The sequence below is a fragment of the Protomyctophum parallelum genome, assembly GCF_964188405.1.
Source record: "Protomyctophum parallelum genome assembly, chromosome: 8".
Classification (NCBI taxonomy): domain Eukaryota; kingdom Metazoa; phylum Chordata; class Actinopteri; order Myctophiformes; family Myctophidae; genus Protomyctophum; species Protomyctophum parallelum.
Window position 1 is genome coordinate 6,334,529 of NC_139703.1, and position 19,983 is coordinate 6,354,511.

Here is a 19,983-nt window from a genome sequence, read left to right on the forward strand (position 1 = left end):
ACTTTGCAGATAGAGGATAATTCAAGCTTTCCGTACAGCGCTACAATAGTGGTGAGTTTAATGTCATTTAATACAATCAGATAGGACTTTTGGGCTGTCAATGGTGTGGTGCCATGTCATATCCGACGGCTCATTATTGGTATTTCAATGCTAGATTAAGACATTTAGAGTTGCTTGCAGCTAGGTGTGACACACTGACAAGATTTTTCTGCAGACTGCTAACATTATAACATAACAATTATTGGCAAAATAATACTGTGTAATCGAGACATAATGTTGACAAGTAAAGGGAAAACATAACATACAGCAGCAATGGAGAGAGTATACAGAATATTGCTGCCGTCGAGCATCAACCTCAAAACTAGAGGTGCTCCGAATCCTCAGATCGATTGGCCCGATCAGTGATCGGCCGATATTCACTTCAAATGACTATCGGTGATCTGCAATTTACCTGATCTGGCGAAACCGATCTTTTATACCATTTTAGTGGTATAAAAGTCAATCATACATACAGTAGTATAATATCGTTTAGCATCTTTGTAACAGGCCTAAACATTCTCCCCTTCCTCGCCGCACACAGGAACAGTGTGTGTTCATAATAGTAGTATGAATCGGCCCTTAGGGTAATCAGATGATCCTTCCCAGGGTTAGGGTAATCAGAGGATCCTTCCCAGGGTTAGGGTAATCAGAGGATCCTTCCCAGGGTTAGGGTAATCAGAGGATCCTTCCCAGGGTTAGGGTAATCAGAGGATCCTTCCCAGGGTTAGGGTAATCAGAGGATCCTTCCCAGGGTTAGGGTAATCAGAGGATCCTTCCCAGGGTTAGGGTAATCAGATGATCCTTCCCAGGGTTAGGGTAATCAGAGGATCCTTCCCAGGGTTAGGGTAATCAGAGGATCCTTCCCAGGGTTAGGGTAATCAGAGGATCCTTCCCAGGGTTAGGGTAATCAGAGGATCCTTCCCAGGGTTAGGGTAATCAGAGGATCCTTCCCAGGGTTAGGGTAATCAGATGATCCTTCCCAGGGTTAGGGTAATCAGAGGATCCTTCCCAGGGTTAGGGTAATCAGAGGATCCTTCCCAGGGTTAGGGTAATCAGAGGATCCTTCCCAGGGTTAGGGTAATCAGAGGATCCTTCCCAGGGTTAGGGTAATCAGAGGATCCTTCCCAGGGTTAGGGTAATCAGAGGATCCTTCCCAGGGTTAGGGTAATCAGAGGATCCTTCCCAGGGTTAGGGTAATCAGAGGATCCTTCCCAGGGTTAGGGTAATCAGAGGATCCTTCCCAGGGTTAGGGTAATCAGAGGATCCTTCCCAGGGTTAGGGTAATCAGAGGATCCTTCCCAGGGTTAGGGTAATCAGAGGATCCTTCCCAGGGTTAGGGTAATCAGAGGATCCTTCCCAGGGTTAGGGTAATCAGAGGATCCTTCCCAGGGTTAGGGTAATCAGAGGATCCTTCCCAGGGTTAGGGTAATCAGAGGATCCTTCCCAGGGTTAGGGTAATCAGAGGATCCTTCCCAGGGTTAGGGTAATCAGAGGCTACTTTTGAATGTGAATCCTGAAAAGTAACTGACGTTTATGAGGTTTTCCACCCGACAGCAACGGCATGAATAATTAACCCATTCTGACCTGAGATCAGATTCTAAAAATGTCTATTACATCCTGACAGTTATATTATTAACCCATTCTGACCTGAGATCAGATTCTAAAAGTGTCTTCGATTTTTCAAAAATAGCAGACCTACAAGCTCGTATCGCGCCACTCGGTGGCGCGATATGAGCTTGTAGATCTGCTATTTTTAAATAGCTAAAGCATAACATGACGCTGACACCAAAATGGGTGCCCGGTCAGAATGGGTTAAGATAACCAGTCTGTAAATAATATTTGTCTCAAATCATAGGGTGGTCCCTGGGCCAGGGGGTCCCCAGCAAAATATCAAACACTTAATCGTATTTATACGTTGGCTCTTCATGAGCTTATTTATATCTGCTATTTAAAAAATAAAAACGTGAACATTTGTGCAAATCTTTGAATATACCTATAGATTTTTAAAGTGAATATTTTTAACTCAGATCTTGGCTTCTGGAGATCCTTGGCACACAATATTTTTGCATCTGCAGCCAAGTATCCTTTTGGGGGCCCTTCAAGACATCAAAAAGTTTGAGAAGCACTGAGATAATCGATAATTTAAACAAACAGGCATGAGGTGTTTGTTCAGCCCTGACTGTGATATCCCCTGAGGGGAAAAAAATGGAAGTAACTCTTGCCGTCTCTTCTTCACTGTGACCTTGATGTGACACCGCAGGTGCTTTGCCTGTCCTCGCTGACAGAAGTAAATGTGGGTGGCATTTCGATATTTCTGGTAGCTCAGGGAAATCATGGGTTTCTCAAAGGGATATTGTGAACTGAGTTGAACTAAATCTCACATAATGTGATTAGACAGCTGACAAGTTCATCACCCCGTCGGGCTGAGAGGTTCAATCTTTTTTCATTCTGTTTCTTTTCCTGTCCACACAGCCTCGGACGGAGAGCAGCCCGTGGTGTTTGTCCCTGGTAAATGTCAAGGCGTTCTTTAAGGGCTCTCAGTCTGACACTTTTCCATTTTCTTGCGCAGTAAAAAAAACCTTGAGTAAAATTAACTTGAGGATTTCACTGTCAGTAAATATCACCCCTTTTTCGTTTCCTACATTAAAATATATTTCAAAATATTTGGAAATGTTTAAACAAGCTATTTCCAAGCTAAAAGAATATATAAAAGTATTTCATGAATGAAAAAAAAAGAAATACAGTTACATTTCCATAAATACATTTAAAAAATCGTGAAAATAGCAGATCTACAAGCTCACAACGTAGCGCGAAGCAACGCAGCGTTTGTGCAACAATAAAACAATAACAATGTAACAATAAAAGCTCTCGTAGCCTGCAGCTTTTATTGAGAAAAATCGGTTTGAGGGAAGAGGAAGTTCCGTTTGATTGTTCCTGCCTCGACTACAAAACAATACTACAACATGACGTAACGATATCATCCGCTCCCGAGTCCCGACCGGATCATATACCTGAAATGAAATGGTGCCCAGGCTAGTCCCGGACTCCCGGGTCTTGAGCTAAACATTTGGGAACCACTGTGGGACAGTGGCACCTGGGTCTATAGTCTGCACCACTCATCTGAAGATCATTCTTTTCTCTGTTCTTCCTCAGGAGGAGGAGAGCACAGAGGGGTAAAGTTCCAGACCCGTATGAAAAAAAGCGGGAACAACAGACATGGCGCTAATGGCAGGGCTGAAGTCCCGACAAAGGCCCACAGTGGCCACAATAAACGGCTCCAGATGCAAAGTGGGCCCTCTGGTACAGAGGGCAACGTCTGGAGCCAACTGACCACTGCTGTAGACATGGAGGAACGCATCCTATCCTCAGCCTCCAGCAACTGTAACCTCACATCACAGGTGATTTTGACAGCACTTTCCTCTTTTATTTCTTTTACATTTTACTACATATACTACATTACATGCATACATATTAGGGAGGTCCTCGATGCACGTCCCACTGGGAGGAGACCCCCCCCCCGGGGCAGACCAATGTGCAGTTGGAGGGATTACATCGACTCACTGGCCTTGTATTGGAACGCCTCGAGATCCCCCAGGAGGAAGTTACTAATGTTGCTCTGGAGAGGGAATTCTGGAGCTCTCTGGTGGAGCTGTTGCCCCCGTGACCCGACTACGGATAAGCGGTTGAAGATGGATGGATATACTACATTACCCATTAAGATCTGAGGCCAATTCTAAAATCAAATAATATATATATTATATCGTTGCCGTCGGGCAGAATCTCCATATTGTAACTGTGTATATTTCTATTTGTAACACTACTTGATTTATACTAACTACAGTGTCTCAAAAAACCAGCAAAAGTAACAGATCCAGATCCACAAGCTTGAAACATGGTGCGAAGCGGCGTGATTTGAGCTTGTCGATCTACTCTTGCTATTGAATCCTGATAACAGTTTTGGACATACAGTATGACAGATGATATAACTATGGTACATTAAAATGTTTGATTATTTTGGTGATAAACGCATGGCCATTCTGATAACACTGACTGCAGCCCGCAGAAATATATAAACCAACATGTCTGCATTGATCTTATATTATATGAGTGGTTCTTCTAATTACCTTCCTCTTTATTATTTGTTGTTGACTTCTCCTTTTAGGGAATATCTGATCTCACCAAAGCTAAAAGCCAGGCCTCTCTGAAGGACCTCTGTCCTGAAGATAAGCGACGTATTGCTAACCTTATCCAAGAACTAGCCAGGTAAGAGACTTGATGACTTGTATTATAGCGTATATTTACACATAGGGCTGTCACTGTCATAATTATAAAATGTTACTTGGCGATTTATTTGTCACACAAATTATTGCGATATTAACGATTAAATTGTGTTTCTGTCGCTGAACACTGGAATATATTATGAATAATAATTTATCATTGGCTCAGTTGCCCTGAAGATATGACAAATAACTTAAATATACGAAGAAATGACTGACCTATTTTATAACTTTACACTTAAAAGAAAACACTTTTTGAAAATGTTTGAAATATATCTTTTAACATAAAAAAATAATCTTGAATCTTTTTAACATTGTTGGCCTAACAAAAACGTTTCAGTCCATGTATCTCTCCATCTTTCGGACAGAGTGAGTGAAGAGAAGGACGAGTCGGTCCAGCGACTGAGGAGCGAGCAGGAGACGTTTGAACGCAAGATCCAGCACCTGGAGGAGCAGAACCTGCTGATCGTGGAGGAGAGAGAGGGTATCCTTTCCACATTTCCTTTCTAATAACCCATTTAAGGCCTATTCATAGTCTGGATTTTCGGTGGTGAGGTGACCACCGCTCAGGTGGTGAGGTGACCACCGGAGCTGTAATAACGTGGAGCGGTGGTGAGTAAAAACAGAGAGAAGGGCTGGAGCGGTGGCGGTGGTTTGCTCTTCACCGCGGCTCAGTGACGTCATGTTGTAGTTCGGTGGTCACCTCACCACCGAAAATATTAGACTATGAATAACGCTTTAGACTCCTAAATCTCCTATAGCTGACATGCCAAGGGTTCTTTGAATATATTGCATGTGCAGTTATTTAAATCAGAGAATATTCTGGGAATAAAATAAAATAAACTGTCAAACAGTTAAATAAATGGTGCATTTAAATAAACGCCTTTATCCAAGGTGCTATATAAATGCACACCCCAAAAAGCGATTGTCCAATGCCAATCCAAATAGTTTAGCAACGGTTGCTATGAAGGTCAAGCTTTCTTTGCTGCTAACGTGCCTATTGGACAAGGATGGATTGGGGAGGGACTAATTAGGGGTTCAGAGTCTTGCTCGAGGACACTTCGACACTAGCTCTGGGGGAGCCCGAGTTCCAACTCGGAACCTTGCAGGTTTCCATCCGCCGCATCCGGTCACTCTACCCCTGAGCCACTGCCGCCCGCTGAATTCATTGACTCCTGTCTATGCACCCGTCTCTAAGCCCATTAGTGAAATGAGGGGCGCTCTGGTCATCGTACATCAATTTATGTTAGCAGATATTTGACTATTGCTAATTTGCTACATAAGGTACATAAGGTGGTCCCTTATTGGCCATGCGCTCCCACCAACATGTGATTTGTTTAGCTGATTTGCTTGTTTACATATGACATACATTTTCCCTTCAATGTCAATGGGGTTTAATGTTTTGATGTTTCATTTACGTCATATTTAGCGGAATTCTGACGTAATTTCTCCGTTCATTGTCAATGGCAAATATTGAGAAATGTGGGGACAAGATTCATTTTTTTTTAAATCTTGTGTGGTGACAAGATTTAGCAGACATTTGACCTGATTTCCCCTTTCATTGTCAATGGCAAATCTTGAGACGTGTGGGCACTGTGGGGACAAAAGCTCTTTATTGAAGGGGCTAGCGGCCCTTAAAGATTCCACATTAAGCAACACTTGACTGACGGGAAATGCAGGTTTCATAGTAATTAATCTAAAATGACACGGATGCTTTCTCGGTTTTAACGGGGTTAAACGAACTTAACGCAGACTGGCATCTCTCATCTCCCCAGGGGTTTCATAATAATCCTTAAAGCCAATATTGCCTGATAACATAACATAACATATCATAAATTATGCATTTAATTATGTATGCATAATTTATGTTATCGGTCCACTGTGCACACTTTTGAAAGCATTTATTACCTCCTCATACGATGTTTGCCGTTGCACAATGTTTGCATCCAAATTGCGTTTTCAGCAGCTCGGCGTGCGATGCGGCGCTGCCCTGTTTGATTTGCAGGTGCTTATTATTGGCCCAGGAACCTGTGTTTCTACATACAGTGGCTTATCAACCTGTGGGCCGCGGCCCACTACTGGGGCCGTGATGATTGGCTTGAGATTTTATTGATAATATAACAATGAAAAAATTATAATAATAAAAGTAAACTATGATATATTTCTAAATTAGTTTAGCGTCACAAGCATTTTAACAACTTTAATTAACCATATTTTACATTTGTACTTTTCAAAAATAGCAGATCTACAAGCTCATAGCTTTGAGCTTGACGCGAAAACGTTTGAGAACCACTGCATTAAAATATGCATCTTCTAAAATAAGAGCACGAACAGCTTTCCAGATGTGAACCATTTTCATAGGATTCTCTGGGCTGTTTTGCATTATAGACACTAGGGGGCAGTGTTGATTAACCCATTCTGACCTGAGATCAGATTCACACGAGGTTTCCGCCGGACACACACTGGTCCTGATGAACCCATTCTGACCTGAGATCAGATTCTAAAAATGTCAGTCGCTCTTCGATTTTTCAAAAAATAGCAGACCTACAAGCTCGTATCGCGCCACTCGGTGGCGCGATATGAGCTTGTAGATCTGCTATTTTTTAATAGCTAAAGCATAACATGAAAAGCTGACACCAAAATGGGTGCCCGGTCAGAATGGGTTAAGGTGACATATTGTGTATTATTCCAGGCCTAATAGTGTGAAATGACAGGAACCTGGACCGATTAATTTGAAATGTTTGTTGAAGGCTCCAGACATCCTCTCCTGGTGCTTTTTTAGCTTGGATTTGGTTTTCTGAGGTAAATGAAAATGTATTATCAAAACAGGAAAATAGCAGGGTTTTTTTCTTTGCCAGGTTTACTTGTAACCCATGTCTGGATGATTCACAGTAAGACCGTGTTCAAGGTTTGGGTATTGTCTATTGTAGATGCTCGTTCTTAACACCACTAGATCAGCTTTTATACACCGTTGGTTCTTTAGAACATTGTGGGGTCCTTGAGGGAGTTCCAGGGGGTCCCCACCTAAATGATAGTTCGGAACCAAATGGACCCTTACGGGTCTGTAACTCAGAGAGTGTACAAATTAACATTGATTTTACGATATTAATCGGGGTCCCAGAGATAGAAATGCCATTAAATGGGGGGTCCGTAGCCTAATGCATGTCAAACTGAGGGTCCTTGAAATTAAACGGGTTGAGAATCACTGCTAGAGCCATAAAAGTCTTCTCTTATGGGGGTCCCTGGCATATCTTTTCCAATCGGGGTCCGCGGGCTAAGTAGTGTCAACTTGGGGGTCCTTGACATGAAAAAGTTTGGGAACCACTGCTTTAGAATGATTAGAATAAGATTTGCCCTTTTTGCTCCTTTCAGTTTCCATGCTAATTTCCTGCACCTTGCTACCCAACCAAGCTTCCCTCTTAACAATTCCACTCAGGTCAAACCAGAGCGTGGCCAGCAGTCCATTTAGTTTGGAAAAAACACTGCAAAAATATGAAGAGTAATTGACCTGGCTGCTAACCCATTCTGAACGGGCACCCATTTTGGTGTTAGCATCATGTTATGCTTTAGCTATTGAAAAATAGCAGATCTACAAGCTCATATCGCGCCACCGAGTGGCGCGATATGAGCTTGTAGGTCTGCTATTTTTAGAAAAATCGAGGAACGACTGACATTTTTAGAATCTGATCTCAGGTCAGAATGGGTTAAATTGCGTGATTGGCAACGGTGGTGGGGGAAAAAAAATTAGGACGGCACAACTCAATTAAAGGCCCTTTGGCTCCAAGTCTTGGCATTTACACCAAACTCCATTTAAAAAGGCATTTGAGGGGGAAAAAAAGGCATTTGGATCAAAACACCCCGTGGGGACATGAACGTCTTTTTTAAAAGTGCGTGCAAGAGTCACGACGAAGGCTCTTCGAAGAAGGAAGGTTCCGGCACTTCTCCTCCGAAAGGTTAAGGAGACACCAAAGGCAAACAAAACCCAAGGAGAATCTTGTCAGGTCTAATTCCATTACCGCTCGGCTTATCTTATCTAGCCATGGTCCAGGGTTATCAGCGCTATAAAGAATGTAGGCCTGTGTTATTAGCCCCCTGGGAGGAGCAGGGACGAGTTCCCCTGAGATCTCCTTTGCGTGTTTGGCTGACATTTGGAACTGACCAACACATACTGTAGGATGAAATGCTGGACGATGTGAAATGAAGTGGTACGCTTATTGTGCCGCTAGTCCGGGCATGGGCTGCTGCCAAATCTTTGAGTGACAGATTTTTTTGATGCATTAAAACACTTGAATCCAATAGCATTCCTCTTCTGGAGAAACATTTGCGGAAAAAAAGCTTTTTTTGGTGTAGAGGTGGAAAAAGAGTAGTATTGAATAAGTGTTGAAGGTTTAAGTGGTTGAATTCCTGAAAATACACATTAACATGAATCCAGCAATTGAAAAGAAACGTTAATTTACACACAACACTGATGACTGCACTGTCACACAACTCTATAGTATAAAGCTACCTATGAAATCTTAAGCATAATGTTATACAATATGTAGCAGCGGGTGTGCCTGCTTCATCTCTCTCGCTCTCAGCTAAGGGTCCTTGGCCTGAAAAAGCATTGAATATTAAAATATACCCCTGCAGTGATGCAAATAGCCTGCCTCCTGCATCCTTAAGCCCAATTCCCAAACCACACCAAAGGGTCACGTTGGGACAATGTGGTTGACCTTAAAAAACGTTTTGTCCCGACCCGACCCTTTGGTGCAGTGTTGTTTTCGTCGACGACTAAAACTAAACGAAAAATGTTCGTCGACTACCTTTTTTCACTGACAAAAACTAAATGAAAACTAATCTATGATGACTAAAACTGAGTTTTTGAGACTAAATATACTGACTATTTCGTCAACAAATAAAAACTAGACAAAAATGTTAGGAAGGGACTAGTGGACAAGAGATCCAGTATAAGTCATTTTACACTTGGTTGCATGCTTAAAATAGTAGATCTACAATTTTCCGTGCCAAGGACCCCAGATTGATATTGATATTTGACCACGGACAAATCCAAAATAGATCTGCTATTTTCAGCAAGTGAAAAAATTAACTGCAGAAAACATCAACTGGAGATTTAGTCGACTAAAATCTTATGATATTTAGTCGACTAAAACTAGACTAAACACTAAAACATTCCAGGTGACTAAAATGTGACTAAAACTAAACGAAAACTTTTCAACAGACTAGGACTAAAGCTAAATTCTAAATTTGCTGCCAAAAACAACACTGCTTTGGTGTGGTTTGGGCTTTAGAATCAATTTAGTGAGTCTAAGGGACTGGGTTACAAGTAAACCTGACAAAACCAAACGCTATTTTCCTTGATTTGAAAATACAAATTAAATAATTTGATTGATTGCGTAATCATGTCACCGTCCAGGGGTCCTGGGATGCAATACGGTAACTGTATAGAGCGGCGCAGTCCCTCCCCCTTTCAGAACAACGAACGGCCCAGGAAATGAAAACGCAATGCATTTCCCCATAGGCAGTTTTTATTGAATTTATTTAAAGACCTTTTAAGTGTCGTACGAAGCCAACTCTTGTCGTGACAAATCATGACAACACACACAATATTTCGGGCCAAACAAAGAATTAGAAAGTAGAAAAAAACGGCAGGTTACAACACTTTTTTTGTTGTTTTTCTTCTTTGTAATTATTTGTTTGGTCCAAAATATTGTGTGTGTTGTCATGATTTGTCACGCCAAGAGTTGGCTTCGTACGACGCTTAAAAGGTCTTTAAATAAATTAAATAAAAACTGCCTATGGGGAAATGCATTGCGTTTTCATTTCCTGGGCCGTTCGTTGTTCTGAAAGGGGGAGGGACTGCGCCGCTCTATACTCAGTACTGTACTCTTAACGTTGTTAAAGTAGGACTCGTATAACGTCCCCGCGACCATTCTAAAAGACCACCCTGGGCCCCATTCCATTGGAAACGTATTTACATCACTGCCCCTGCGTCCTGCGCCAGCGTATGTTGACTTGGACAGGAATCACGGCGGTGTGGCTTACTCTGTGTGCTATAATGCCAGTTTCCAGAACTTCCTAGCAGCAGAGAAGTGTCAGAGCTAATGCCATTGATTTAGGTTGAAATGAGGCTGAGGGACACCTCGGGCCATGGAGCCAAGGAAATTCTAGCCCTGTTAGGCTGTGTCATTGATAGATGTCTCAAGCTGGACTCGAGGCATGGAAAGGACGAGATCCTAAATCCCCCTCCCCGTCCACTCAGTTTATAGATTGATAGCTTCAAGTGTGTGACCGTGATTCTAATAAGGGATTTCTCCGGCCAATTCAGGGGAACATCTCTTGTTCACAACGTTTTATTAAAATGTTTGTGGCTTGATATTAATTTGTTGAGTACGTCAGTTGAAAGTCGCAGTTCACTCTGTAGCTATTGGCCATTTTGGCTTGAGGAACATGTTGGATTACATGACAACAATTTCACAAAATATAGTAATCAAAATTGTGATGCTGTTACTATAGCCATGATGCTGTTACTAGGCATGATGCTGTTACTAGGCATGATGCTGTTACTAGGCATGTCATGCTGTTACTAGGCATGTCATGCTGTTACTAGGCATGTCCCGATCACGTTTTCTGAATTTGAGTATCTGCCGATACCGATCTTCTATTTTCCCGATCCGATATTTATATCTTTTATTATTTATTTATATTTATAACACTCATGCCATATCACAATAGTACAATATCCAAAATCACAGCACATATCCAGTCTAATATGATATGGATATAATATTGATACTAGGGATGGCCTGATCACGTTTTCTTTCCTCCGGATCCGATTCCGATCATTTGAAAATGACGTAAATTGGCCCCAATTTCCGATCACGCGATCGGAGCGGGACAACCCTAGCTGTTACCATTGTATTCTAGCCCATTCTGACCTGAGATCAGATTCATACAAGGTTTCCGTCGGACACACACTGGTCTGATGAACCCATTCTGACCTGAGATCAGATTCTAAAAATGTCAGTCGCTCTTCGATTTTTCAAAAATAGCAGACCTACAAGCTCGTATCGCGCCACTCGGTGGCGCGATATGAGCTTGTAGATCTGCTATTTTTAAATAGCTAAAGCATAACATGATGCTGACACCAAAATGGGTGCCCGGTCAGAATGGGCTAGGGATGGCTATTTTGGATTTGTCCGTGGTCAAATATTTATCAATCTGGGGGTCCTTGGCACGGAAAAGTTCAAGAACTATTGCCATAGACGACAGGAGAAGCCGGTGGGAGGGTCTGTGTAAAGTTTCAGTAAAAATAAGCGTAACGTGCCATATAGGCCTAATAAAGACCACACCGGGCACAGTGTCATACAATCGTTTTCTGCATATTTATATTTTATAGTTACTAATATGCGTATTGTGTGCACTGCACGTGCACTTGTCTTCTCAGAGTTCACGAGTATTGATGTTATGTAAACTGTCTTCTTTCATCAGTTCCCCATCGTTGCTTCCTTTTCTCGTATAACACACACACACACACACACACACACACACACACAGCCTGTCTCATACACACACTTACAACATCAGTCTCCGCCCTCGACTTTCTCACGATTCAGCTCGGGCCTCAATCTATTTGGCACAGTGTGCTAAAGCAGGCTTTAAAATATCCTCCCTCCCACCTGCGCAAATTTGTTCCACCTTGAGCCAGTTTTCATTACTTCATTTGGGTCTTGGGTCTGACAGGGGAGTGAATCATTTTGACAACCCCCCCCCATCCCCTTCCCCCCCATCTGAAACCTCTTCCTATACCATCCCCTCGATTCTTTGTATTTTCAGAGCAGGGTCGGAGGAGCTATAGTCGTCGATGGCGCCTTTCGCCGCTTCGATTGTAAGACCATGGGGCCCGGCCCGGCGCCGAATGCTCTTCCGCCTTTCCGATTGGCTGACGTCCAAGGCTGAGGAGCCGCTTGTCATTTAGTGGAGGGACGGGCAGAATGAATGTTATCTGTGTTACGCCACTCTGTCCACATTACCTTACAGTCCCAGCAGCCAGTCACCGTGCAGGGGCTGTGTCAGTCTGTCCGTCAGCGGATTAAAGTTAACACGCCTTTACCTTCCTTCACAGCAGGGTGGGCTACTGCAGTGCTGTTGGAAGCATAGGTGGGGTTGTTGTTGGTATTAAACCTTGTATCTCAGTTTTTATGAGAATGTTCCTATTTTATACTTCACGAGGCCGCTGCCCCGTTTGGTTGCCGGTCCATTCAGGAACGATGCAGATAGGGAATGCATGCCCCACGATGTTATGCATTACTTCTTTTACCAGTTGAAATACCTTTTTAAACAGAATAGAATTTCCCCTACAGGATTATATATACATAGGTATCCAAACAGTTAAAAAAAAAAAAAACATTTACTGAAAAGTAACGGTTTTGGACATACAAGGTTTCTGCCTGACAGCACTGATAGTGTATGTATGTGGGTTTGTGTGGTTATGGCGACGTCAGTAATCTACAGTATCTGCCCGCTGGAAGAATAGACCTGTGTCTGAGTCATGGCTGACCATGTGAATTTAGTTCCGCGAACCAAGAAACAACAGAAACTCATACACAGTGTCACCGCTGTCGCGCAGAAACCTCCTATCTCCATATTCTAACTTTTTGTGTTTTTTTCGTAAATTAACATCTATACCTGATCATACTACAGCGTCACACAAAAGTATCGAAGCTTGTCGACCTGCTGCTTTAAAAAAAAACAAAAATTTAAATCCTGTAAAGCTGTGGTTCCCAAACTTTGTAATGTCAAGGACCCCCACATGAACATTTATTTGCCCCCATTTGAAAAGATATGACAGGGACCCTCATAAGAGAAGAATGTTCTGTTTCTAGCAGTGATTTTCAACCATTTTCATTTCAAGGACTTTGTTTGACATGCGTTAGGATACGGACAGACCTCAATTGAATGAGATTTGTAAAATCAAATCTCATTTAACTAATACAAAGTACAAATGGAACCACACTCTCTGAGTTACAGACCCATAAGGGTCCATTTGGTTCCTAACTATCATTTAGCTGGGGACACCCTGGAACTCCCTCAAAGGACCCCTGGGGGTCCCCGGACCCCACTTTGGCAACCACTGCTGTAAATTACTTTTGGACAATACACTGTATGAGTTTTCCAGCGGACACAGAGACGGCATTCAGCTTGATCCCGATCCCGTGGAAAGACCTATTGGTGCTGCATAAATGAATAGACCTCCCAGAGCAGGTTTACATGATGGCGATGTCCTTGTGATATCCTTCTGCCTCCGTTTATAGAAACTCTTGCCACAGACATTATCAGCGCAGCAAAGTAGACAAGTCCTGCATGCATAGACGGTGGGTTCAATCAAAGTGTCCACCCTCCCACCACCCCCGCACTGTGTTTATGAAAAGCTGCCTGCCAGTGTTGCCAGGTCTATGAAGACAAGCCCAAAAGAAGCGACTAGAAGGCCACATAGTAGCACTTCAAACCTACATATGGCGGCTCTCACCTTTTTATCATCATCTAGCTGACCATTTAATTGCACAAAATAATTTGATCACTTTGGAAATTAACTATAACATCTTGACGTTTGACATACTACACATGAAGACAGCATGTTAGCGTAACATTCTTCGCCGTGGCGACTTGGTTAACTGGCGAGTTCTCCGGTATCCCAAATAAGCAACTATACACTTCAGAAACAAGCACCCCCCACTGCAATAACTACCAATATTTGGAAGTGACTTTACAGAAGAAAATCAAGCCCTGAGTCGCTTATAATAAGCAGACATGGCGAACAGTGCCTGCTTGACTGCATTGCAATTTGGGCCTCGGCTTGGAAGTCACCCCTTTTCACCCGGTTCTTCCAGTGGCTCTGTCTCATTTACACAGACTGATTGAAGTCTTCAGACTCCAAAGTGTTTTCTTAAGCGAGCGTTCCCGGCCCACAATGCAACTCTGCTTTGAACTCTTGATTTCCATTTTAACCTATTCAATCCGGGAAAGCATGTGTTATTTTTTTAATTTATATTTTAAATATATATATATATATTTAGTGACGATTTTTTGCTGTGTTTTTCTCAGAATTGAAGCTCACAGGATCATACTGAATGTGAAGGGGGGTACTATAGGGGGACGCCATACTGTGTGTCGTAGGCTCAATATGTCAGTTTGTCACCTCCCCCCACATTCAATAGATCCTGTGATCGTTTGTGGCCAGATGTAATTTCACGGGGTCTAGTAGGACTATAGTAAATAATAAAAAATACATACATACATTGCTATAACATTTTGTAAAAATAAATACATATTTAGCCCCATGTTCTCTAGGCCCCATTTACACTGGCAAACCTATAGCCTGAATCAGATCTGTGCCACATCAATATTGAAATCTGATTGGTTTAAATGAGTCTAACAGGTCACATGACTCATTTAAACAAATCAGATTCCAATCTGGATGTGGCTCAGATCTGATTCAGGCTGGATTTGGCTGCCAGTGTAAATGGGGTCTAATAACAACCTAAAACATGAACCTTGGTTGAAAAAACTAAAGTCGTCCTTTTAAGCGTCGGTGGGGAACGAGTTAACACAAATCTTCTCTTCTGGGCCGTCCCTGGCACAAAACATTTACAGATTTTGTGTTTGCGGCCAAATATGTACATAATAATTTTTGGGGGGTCTTGCTTGGCACGAAAAAGATTGAGAACTACTGATTTAGAAGTCATCTTCTCGAATCGGCCTCAGGTCTTAATGGGTTAAGACTGTGCCTCTTTTTTTTTTTGCGATGTTGAAACTCATCAGGCGGAGAGAGCAGGGCCATCGTCATAAAAAGATACGGCCTGGAGGAACATACTTTACAGTTGGCTATCTGTGGGAGTGCGCGTACCACAGACTTTATTGTTGTTGGGCGTGTTTTCTGTTTGCAGGCTATTTTCGTGCAGGTGTGGGAATTTGTATACCTATACTGTGTGTGTGTGTGTGTGTGTGTGTGTGTGTGTGTGTGTGTGTGTGTGTGTGTTTGTGTGTGTGTGTGTGTGTGTGTGCGCGCCAGTGTTGTTTGAGGAAGGTCTGTGTTTGATTGTGTGTGGGCGGGCGTGAGTAATTTTCATTTTCATGCTTATTACCAGTGGATGTGTTGGTTCTGCTGCAGCATTGTGTGTGTGCGAGCGTGTGCGCATGCTTTTATTACTATACTTTTGAGTGTCCACCAAACATTGGCGTTAGGCTTGCAATTAGATATAAGCTAGTATTAGAATTAGACAAGTTTAGGTTTAGGATTACAGTTTTCCCTATTTTATGCTTAGTTGTGCGCCAATGTCGCACTCCGAAAAAGATCTTCAAGGCGATCTACAGCACGGCGCGTTGTTGTAAGCTTGTACATCAGCTATTTTTCGGCTATACAGTACTTTCAGCTATTTCTTCTAATACCGTCCTCATTTTTTTTATGTCCTCGCAAGACTATATACTATAGTATATATATAGTCGGGTGGAAACCTCATATGTCCTAAACTTTTCCTTTCCTCGATTAAAAATAAAAAAAACGGCAAAAAAGTAACAGATGTGCTCGCGACGCGTTTCGCACTTACCGAGCTGCTACTTTTGATGCTTTTGTGTGACGCCCTAGTGAAGTCTAGTGTGATCAAGTAGAGCGTTAATTCATGAAAAAAAAAACCCACAAAAAGTTTAAAAAATATGAAGATAAGAGGTTTCTCGCCAACGACGGCAGCGATGTGTGTGTGCGTGTCTGTGGTGCGGCCACCATCATTAGTGGGCTCCTGAGGCGCAGCGGCAGTTCCGCTCCAGATTAGTGGTGTCCCGTCTGCCAGCTCGGTGTCTGGCAGACAGCCTGGCACGGTGCGGCACTGCCCAGCTCAGCTCAACGTAGCTCGGCCCGACCCAGATGGCCACAGCTCTGTGCCACAACAACAACTTTGATATTGTTGGCTGGCTGCTCTCTCTCTCTCTCTCTCTCTCTCTCTCTCTCTCGCCCCCTCTCCCTTCCTGTTTTTGCAACTTTGCTGTTCTCTCTTTTGTTACCGGTCAAATGTCCAATTGAGACCGCAGGAGGCGGAAACAAAACTGTAATTGAATTTTAATTGCTAACCTGGATTTCATGACCACCATGTTGTATCAAATGTTGGGTGGTGATGATGTTGGAGAGCCTTTTTTCTTTTACTCAGAGACTCTTACCTTCATAGTTAAACATTTTTGTGTTTTTACTTTCTTCATAAATGTACGCCCTACTTGATCATACTACAGTGTCACACAAGTTCTACAAGCTTGCACATCTGCTACTTTAGCTGTTTTTTTATTTTAGTCCTTAAAAGTAACAGTTTTGGACAGTAAATTAGGATCACATGATCAAATCAATCAAAATATGATACTTTCAAAACAGAAATGTCAATCTTCAATACTTGGTTGGGAATGCCTTTGATACGCCGTGGCATTGAGGCAATCGTCCTGTGGCATCGCTCGGGACTTACGGAAGCACAGGTTTCCTTGATGCTTGCCATCAGCTCTTCTTTGTTTCTGGGTCTGGTGCCCCTCATTTTCCTCTTGACAATACCCCATAGATTCTCAATGGGGTTTAGGTTCCGGCGAGTTGGCTGGCCAGTATGGGCAGGGGGCAGGGGCCCATACAGATCCTCAGCAGAAGGATACTGCAACAACAACAAAAAAAGTCCATTGCGGTCCCAGAATAAATAATTGAAGCATAGGTAGAAGTGTCTGACTGACAACACACGGGTTATTCAGTTCTATTGTAGTCGTAATAACACTCACGATAGACAGTCAAGACCAAATGCGTAAACAGAACATTACATTTAAAAAGACCCAATACCAGCCTTACAAGCAGGCGGGGCCCCCCTCCCTTGCTCTATTCTACCTCGCCCATCAGGGCCAATTCTTCAAGTTTTAAAACTGGGGCGACTGTGGCTCAGGAGGTAGAGCAGGTCGTCCTCCAACGAGCCATGGGTCGGCGGTTCTAATCCCGGCACAATCTATGTAAAGCGCCTTGGATAAAGGCGCTATATAAGATTCACCATTGTCAAAGACTTGGCATATTTAATGTAATTGCATTTTATTTTATTGGAATATGCTTCTACCTAAACCATAGTTGTTTTTAGGTGTTGGTAGTTCAGGATGGTTTAACCCATTCTGAACGGGCACCCATTTTGGTGTCGGCATCATGTCATGCTTTAGCTATTTAAAAATAGCAGACCTACAAGCTCGTATCGCGCCACCGAGTGGCGCGATACGAGCTTGTAGGTCTGCTATTTTTGAATAATCGAAGAACAACTGACATTTTTTTAGAATCTGATCTCAGGTCAGAATGGGTTCATCCGACCATGTGTGTGTCCAGTGGAAACCTCATATGAATCTGATCTCAGGTCAGAATGGGTTGATGTGATCTTTAACCCTGGGCGTGCCGCAGGCCTCCAGCAGCAGTACAGGGAGTGCCAGGAGCTGCTGGTGCTCTATCAACAGTACCTGTCTCAGCAGCAGCAGAAGCTCAACCAGTCCATCGCCCAGCTCAGTCCGCCCCCAGCCCACGGCAAGGTGCGTGTGCGTGTGCGTGTGCTTGTGCTTGTGCATGTGCGTGGGTGGGTGGGTGCGTGACGTGTGTGTGCGTGTGTGTGTGGCTGTGCGTTAACACATTTAGTACAGGAAGTGCCTTCAAAATAAAGGCTATAGAGTGCCAGAGTTGTCTGATCGCTTTTACTTTGAAAGCCATGAAACAGGAAACACTTGCCTAAAAAAGTTGACTTTACAAAGGGACCTCACATCCCCGATCATCTTAATATATTGTTTTACGCTCCAAAAAACGTTCATATTTTGCGGGAGAGACGGATGAGGAGCAGAAATGAAGCGCCAGCATATCGATCCATTCATCACCGCGGAGAGCGCCTTGGATTGGGAGATACGAGTCATTCTTTCCGCCGCGCTAACATGGGAGTCAATGACAAGCTAATAGTTGCACTGAGCGTTAGCATACGGCAAGCGAAAAGCGAAATGCCAAAAAAAAAAATAGGAAAAATTCTGAATATTCTTATCTCGCCCCGCGTCGCTGGGACGTCGCTAGGACGTCCTCACACGTCAATAGTACTAATATTTCGGGGTCCTTATGACGTTCTCAGACGTCCTATGTACAGAATCTGTTAAGGCTGCACAATATATCGTTATCGTATCGTTATCAAGGTATGAACATGCACAATATCAATATTGCAAAAAGGCAACGGTATCGCGATAAAGATATATCGTCGACATATCGATATATCGTCCACTTCTAAAGCCAGCCCTCTGTTTTAGCCTGTGCCCCTCGGAAAATAAACCATCACTCCGTTTGTCCCTCTGTCCTGCACACACGAACACGCACACACACTAGGGCTGCACGGTATATCGTATCGTATCGATATCTGCCATATATATCGTGATATGAATTTTTGTCCATGCCCTACTGTGCGTGTGTGTAATGCCGTGGTTCTCAAAGTGTGGTACTGTCTTGGGAGGTTCCAGCCAGGGGGAACCCAGCAAACTATTTAGCATATCACAATCATTTTAACCACTTTATCCTTAAAAAAAAAAAACGAATTTCTTTATTGATTTTTCAACAATAAAAGAATAATTTACCACTTTATCCAATTATACGGTTTTTGTTATTCAAAAGTAGCAGATCTACAAGCTCACAGCGTGGCACTTTGTGCCGCGCTGCCAGCTTGCACATCTGCTATTTTTGAATGTTGAATAATTTTCCTTTTTTTACATAAATCTTCTCTTCTGTGTACGTTCCCTGGCACGGAACATTTTCAGATGTGGGCTGCGCGGCCAAATACATGTCAATGTGCATGGGTGTCCTTGGCACGGATGAGACTGAGAACCACTGATGTGATGTAGTATGTGCACACACAAACACGCACACACACACACACACACACACAGGCTGACTGTCCCTGGCTTCCCATGTATTTGCACACATCACGTGGGGGGGGCCAGGGAGCGCTAATGTGCATGTAAGCCTACTCCCTAGCGAGCCGTCTTCAAACAGCATCCCCGTTCACCATCCATCACGGCACGCTCGCTCCCCCACTGACACGCACTCCTTGCTGCTCACACATTATCCCATTCTGACCTGCGATCAGATTCATACGAGGTTTCCGCCGGACACACACACACTGGTCTGACGAACCCATTCTGACCTGAGATCAGATTCAAAAAATGTCAGTCGCTCTTCGATTTAAAAAAAAATAGCAGACCTACAAGCTCGTATCGCGCCACTCGGTGGCGCGATACGAGCTTGTAGATCTGCTATTTTTCAATAGCTAAAGCATAACATGATGCCGACACCAAAATGGGTGCCCGGTCAGAATGGGTTATAGTCAGCGGCAGGCAAGAAACCCTGTATGTCCGTATTTCAACTTTTTATGTTTACTGGTTTTTTTCCGTCGTACGATAATGCAGTGCTTCTCCAACTTTTTCTGTGCTGCTATTTCCGGCTAATATTCCCCATGAGAGTAGGCGTGCTTGATTGATTGATTGAATGATTGAAGTATTTATTAACAGTTTGGAGGATTACAGTACATTTCAAGCACAACTCGATACAAAAACGGTTAACCGTGGACGACAACATAAAGCATTACACTCGTTTACA

The 19,983-nt window shown here is 43.1% G+C and overlaps 1 protein-coding gene across 1 annotated transcript in view; it reads left to right on the forward strand.

The window, feature by feature from the left end:
* The window catches only part of kiaa1328 (KIAA1328 ortholog), a 45,848-nt gene that overhangs the window by 2,213 nt on the left and 23,652 nt on the right, over window positions 1-19,983 (forward strand). Inside the window, exons 2-5 of the mRNA XM_083770451.1 lie at window positions 3,193-3,437; window positions 4,202-4,302; window positions 4,685-4,800; window positions 17,770-17,894. Of these exons, the coding sequence (XP_083626577.1) occupies window positions 3,193-3,437; window positions 4,202-4,302; window positions 4,685-4,800; window positions 17,770-17,894 (587 nt within the window). The remainder of the gene's footprint in view (window positions 1-3,192; window positions 3,438-4,201; window positions 4,303-4,684; window positions 4,801-17,769; window positions 17,895-19,983) is intronic.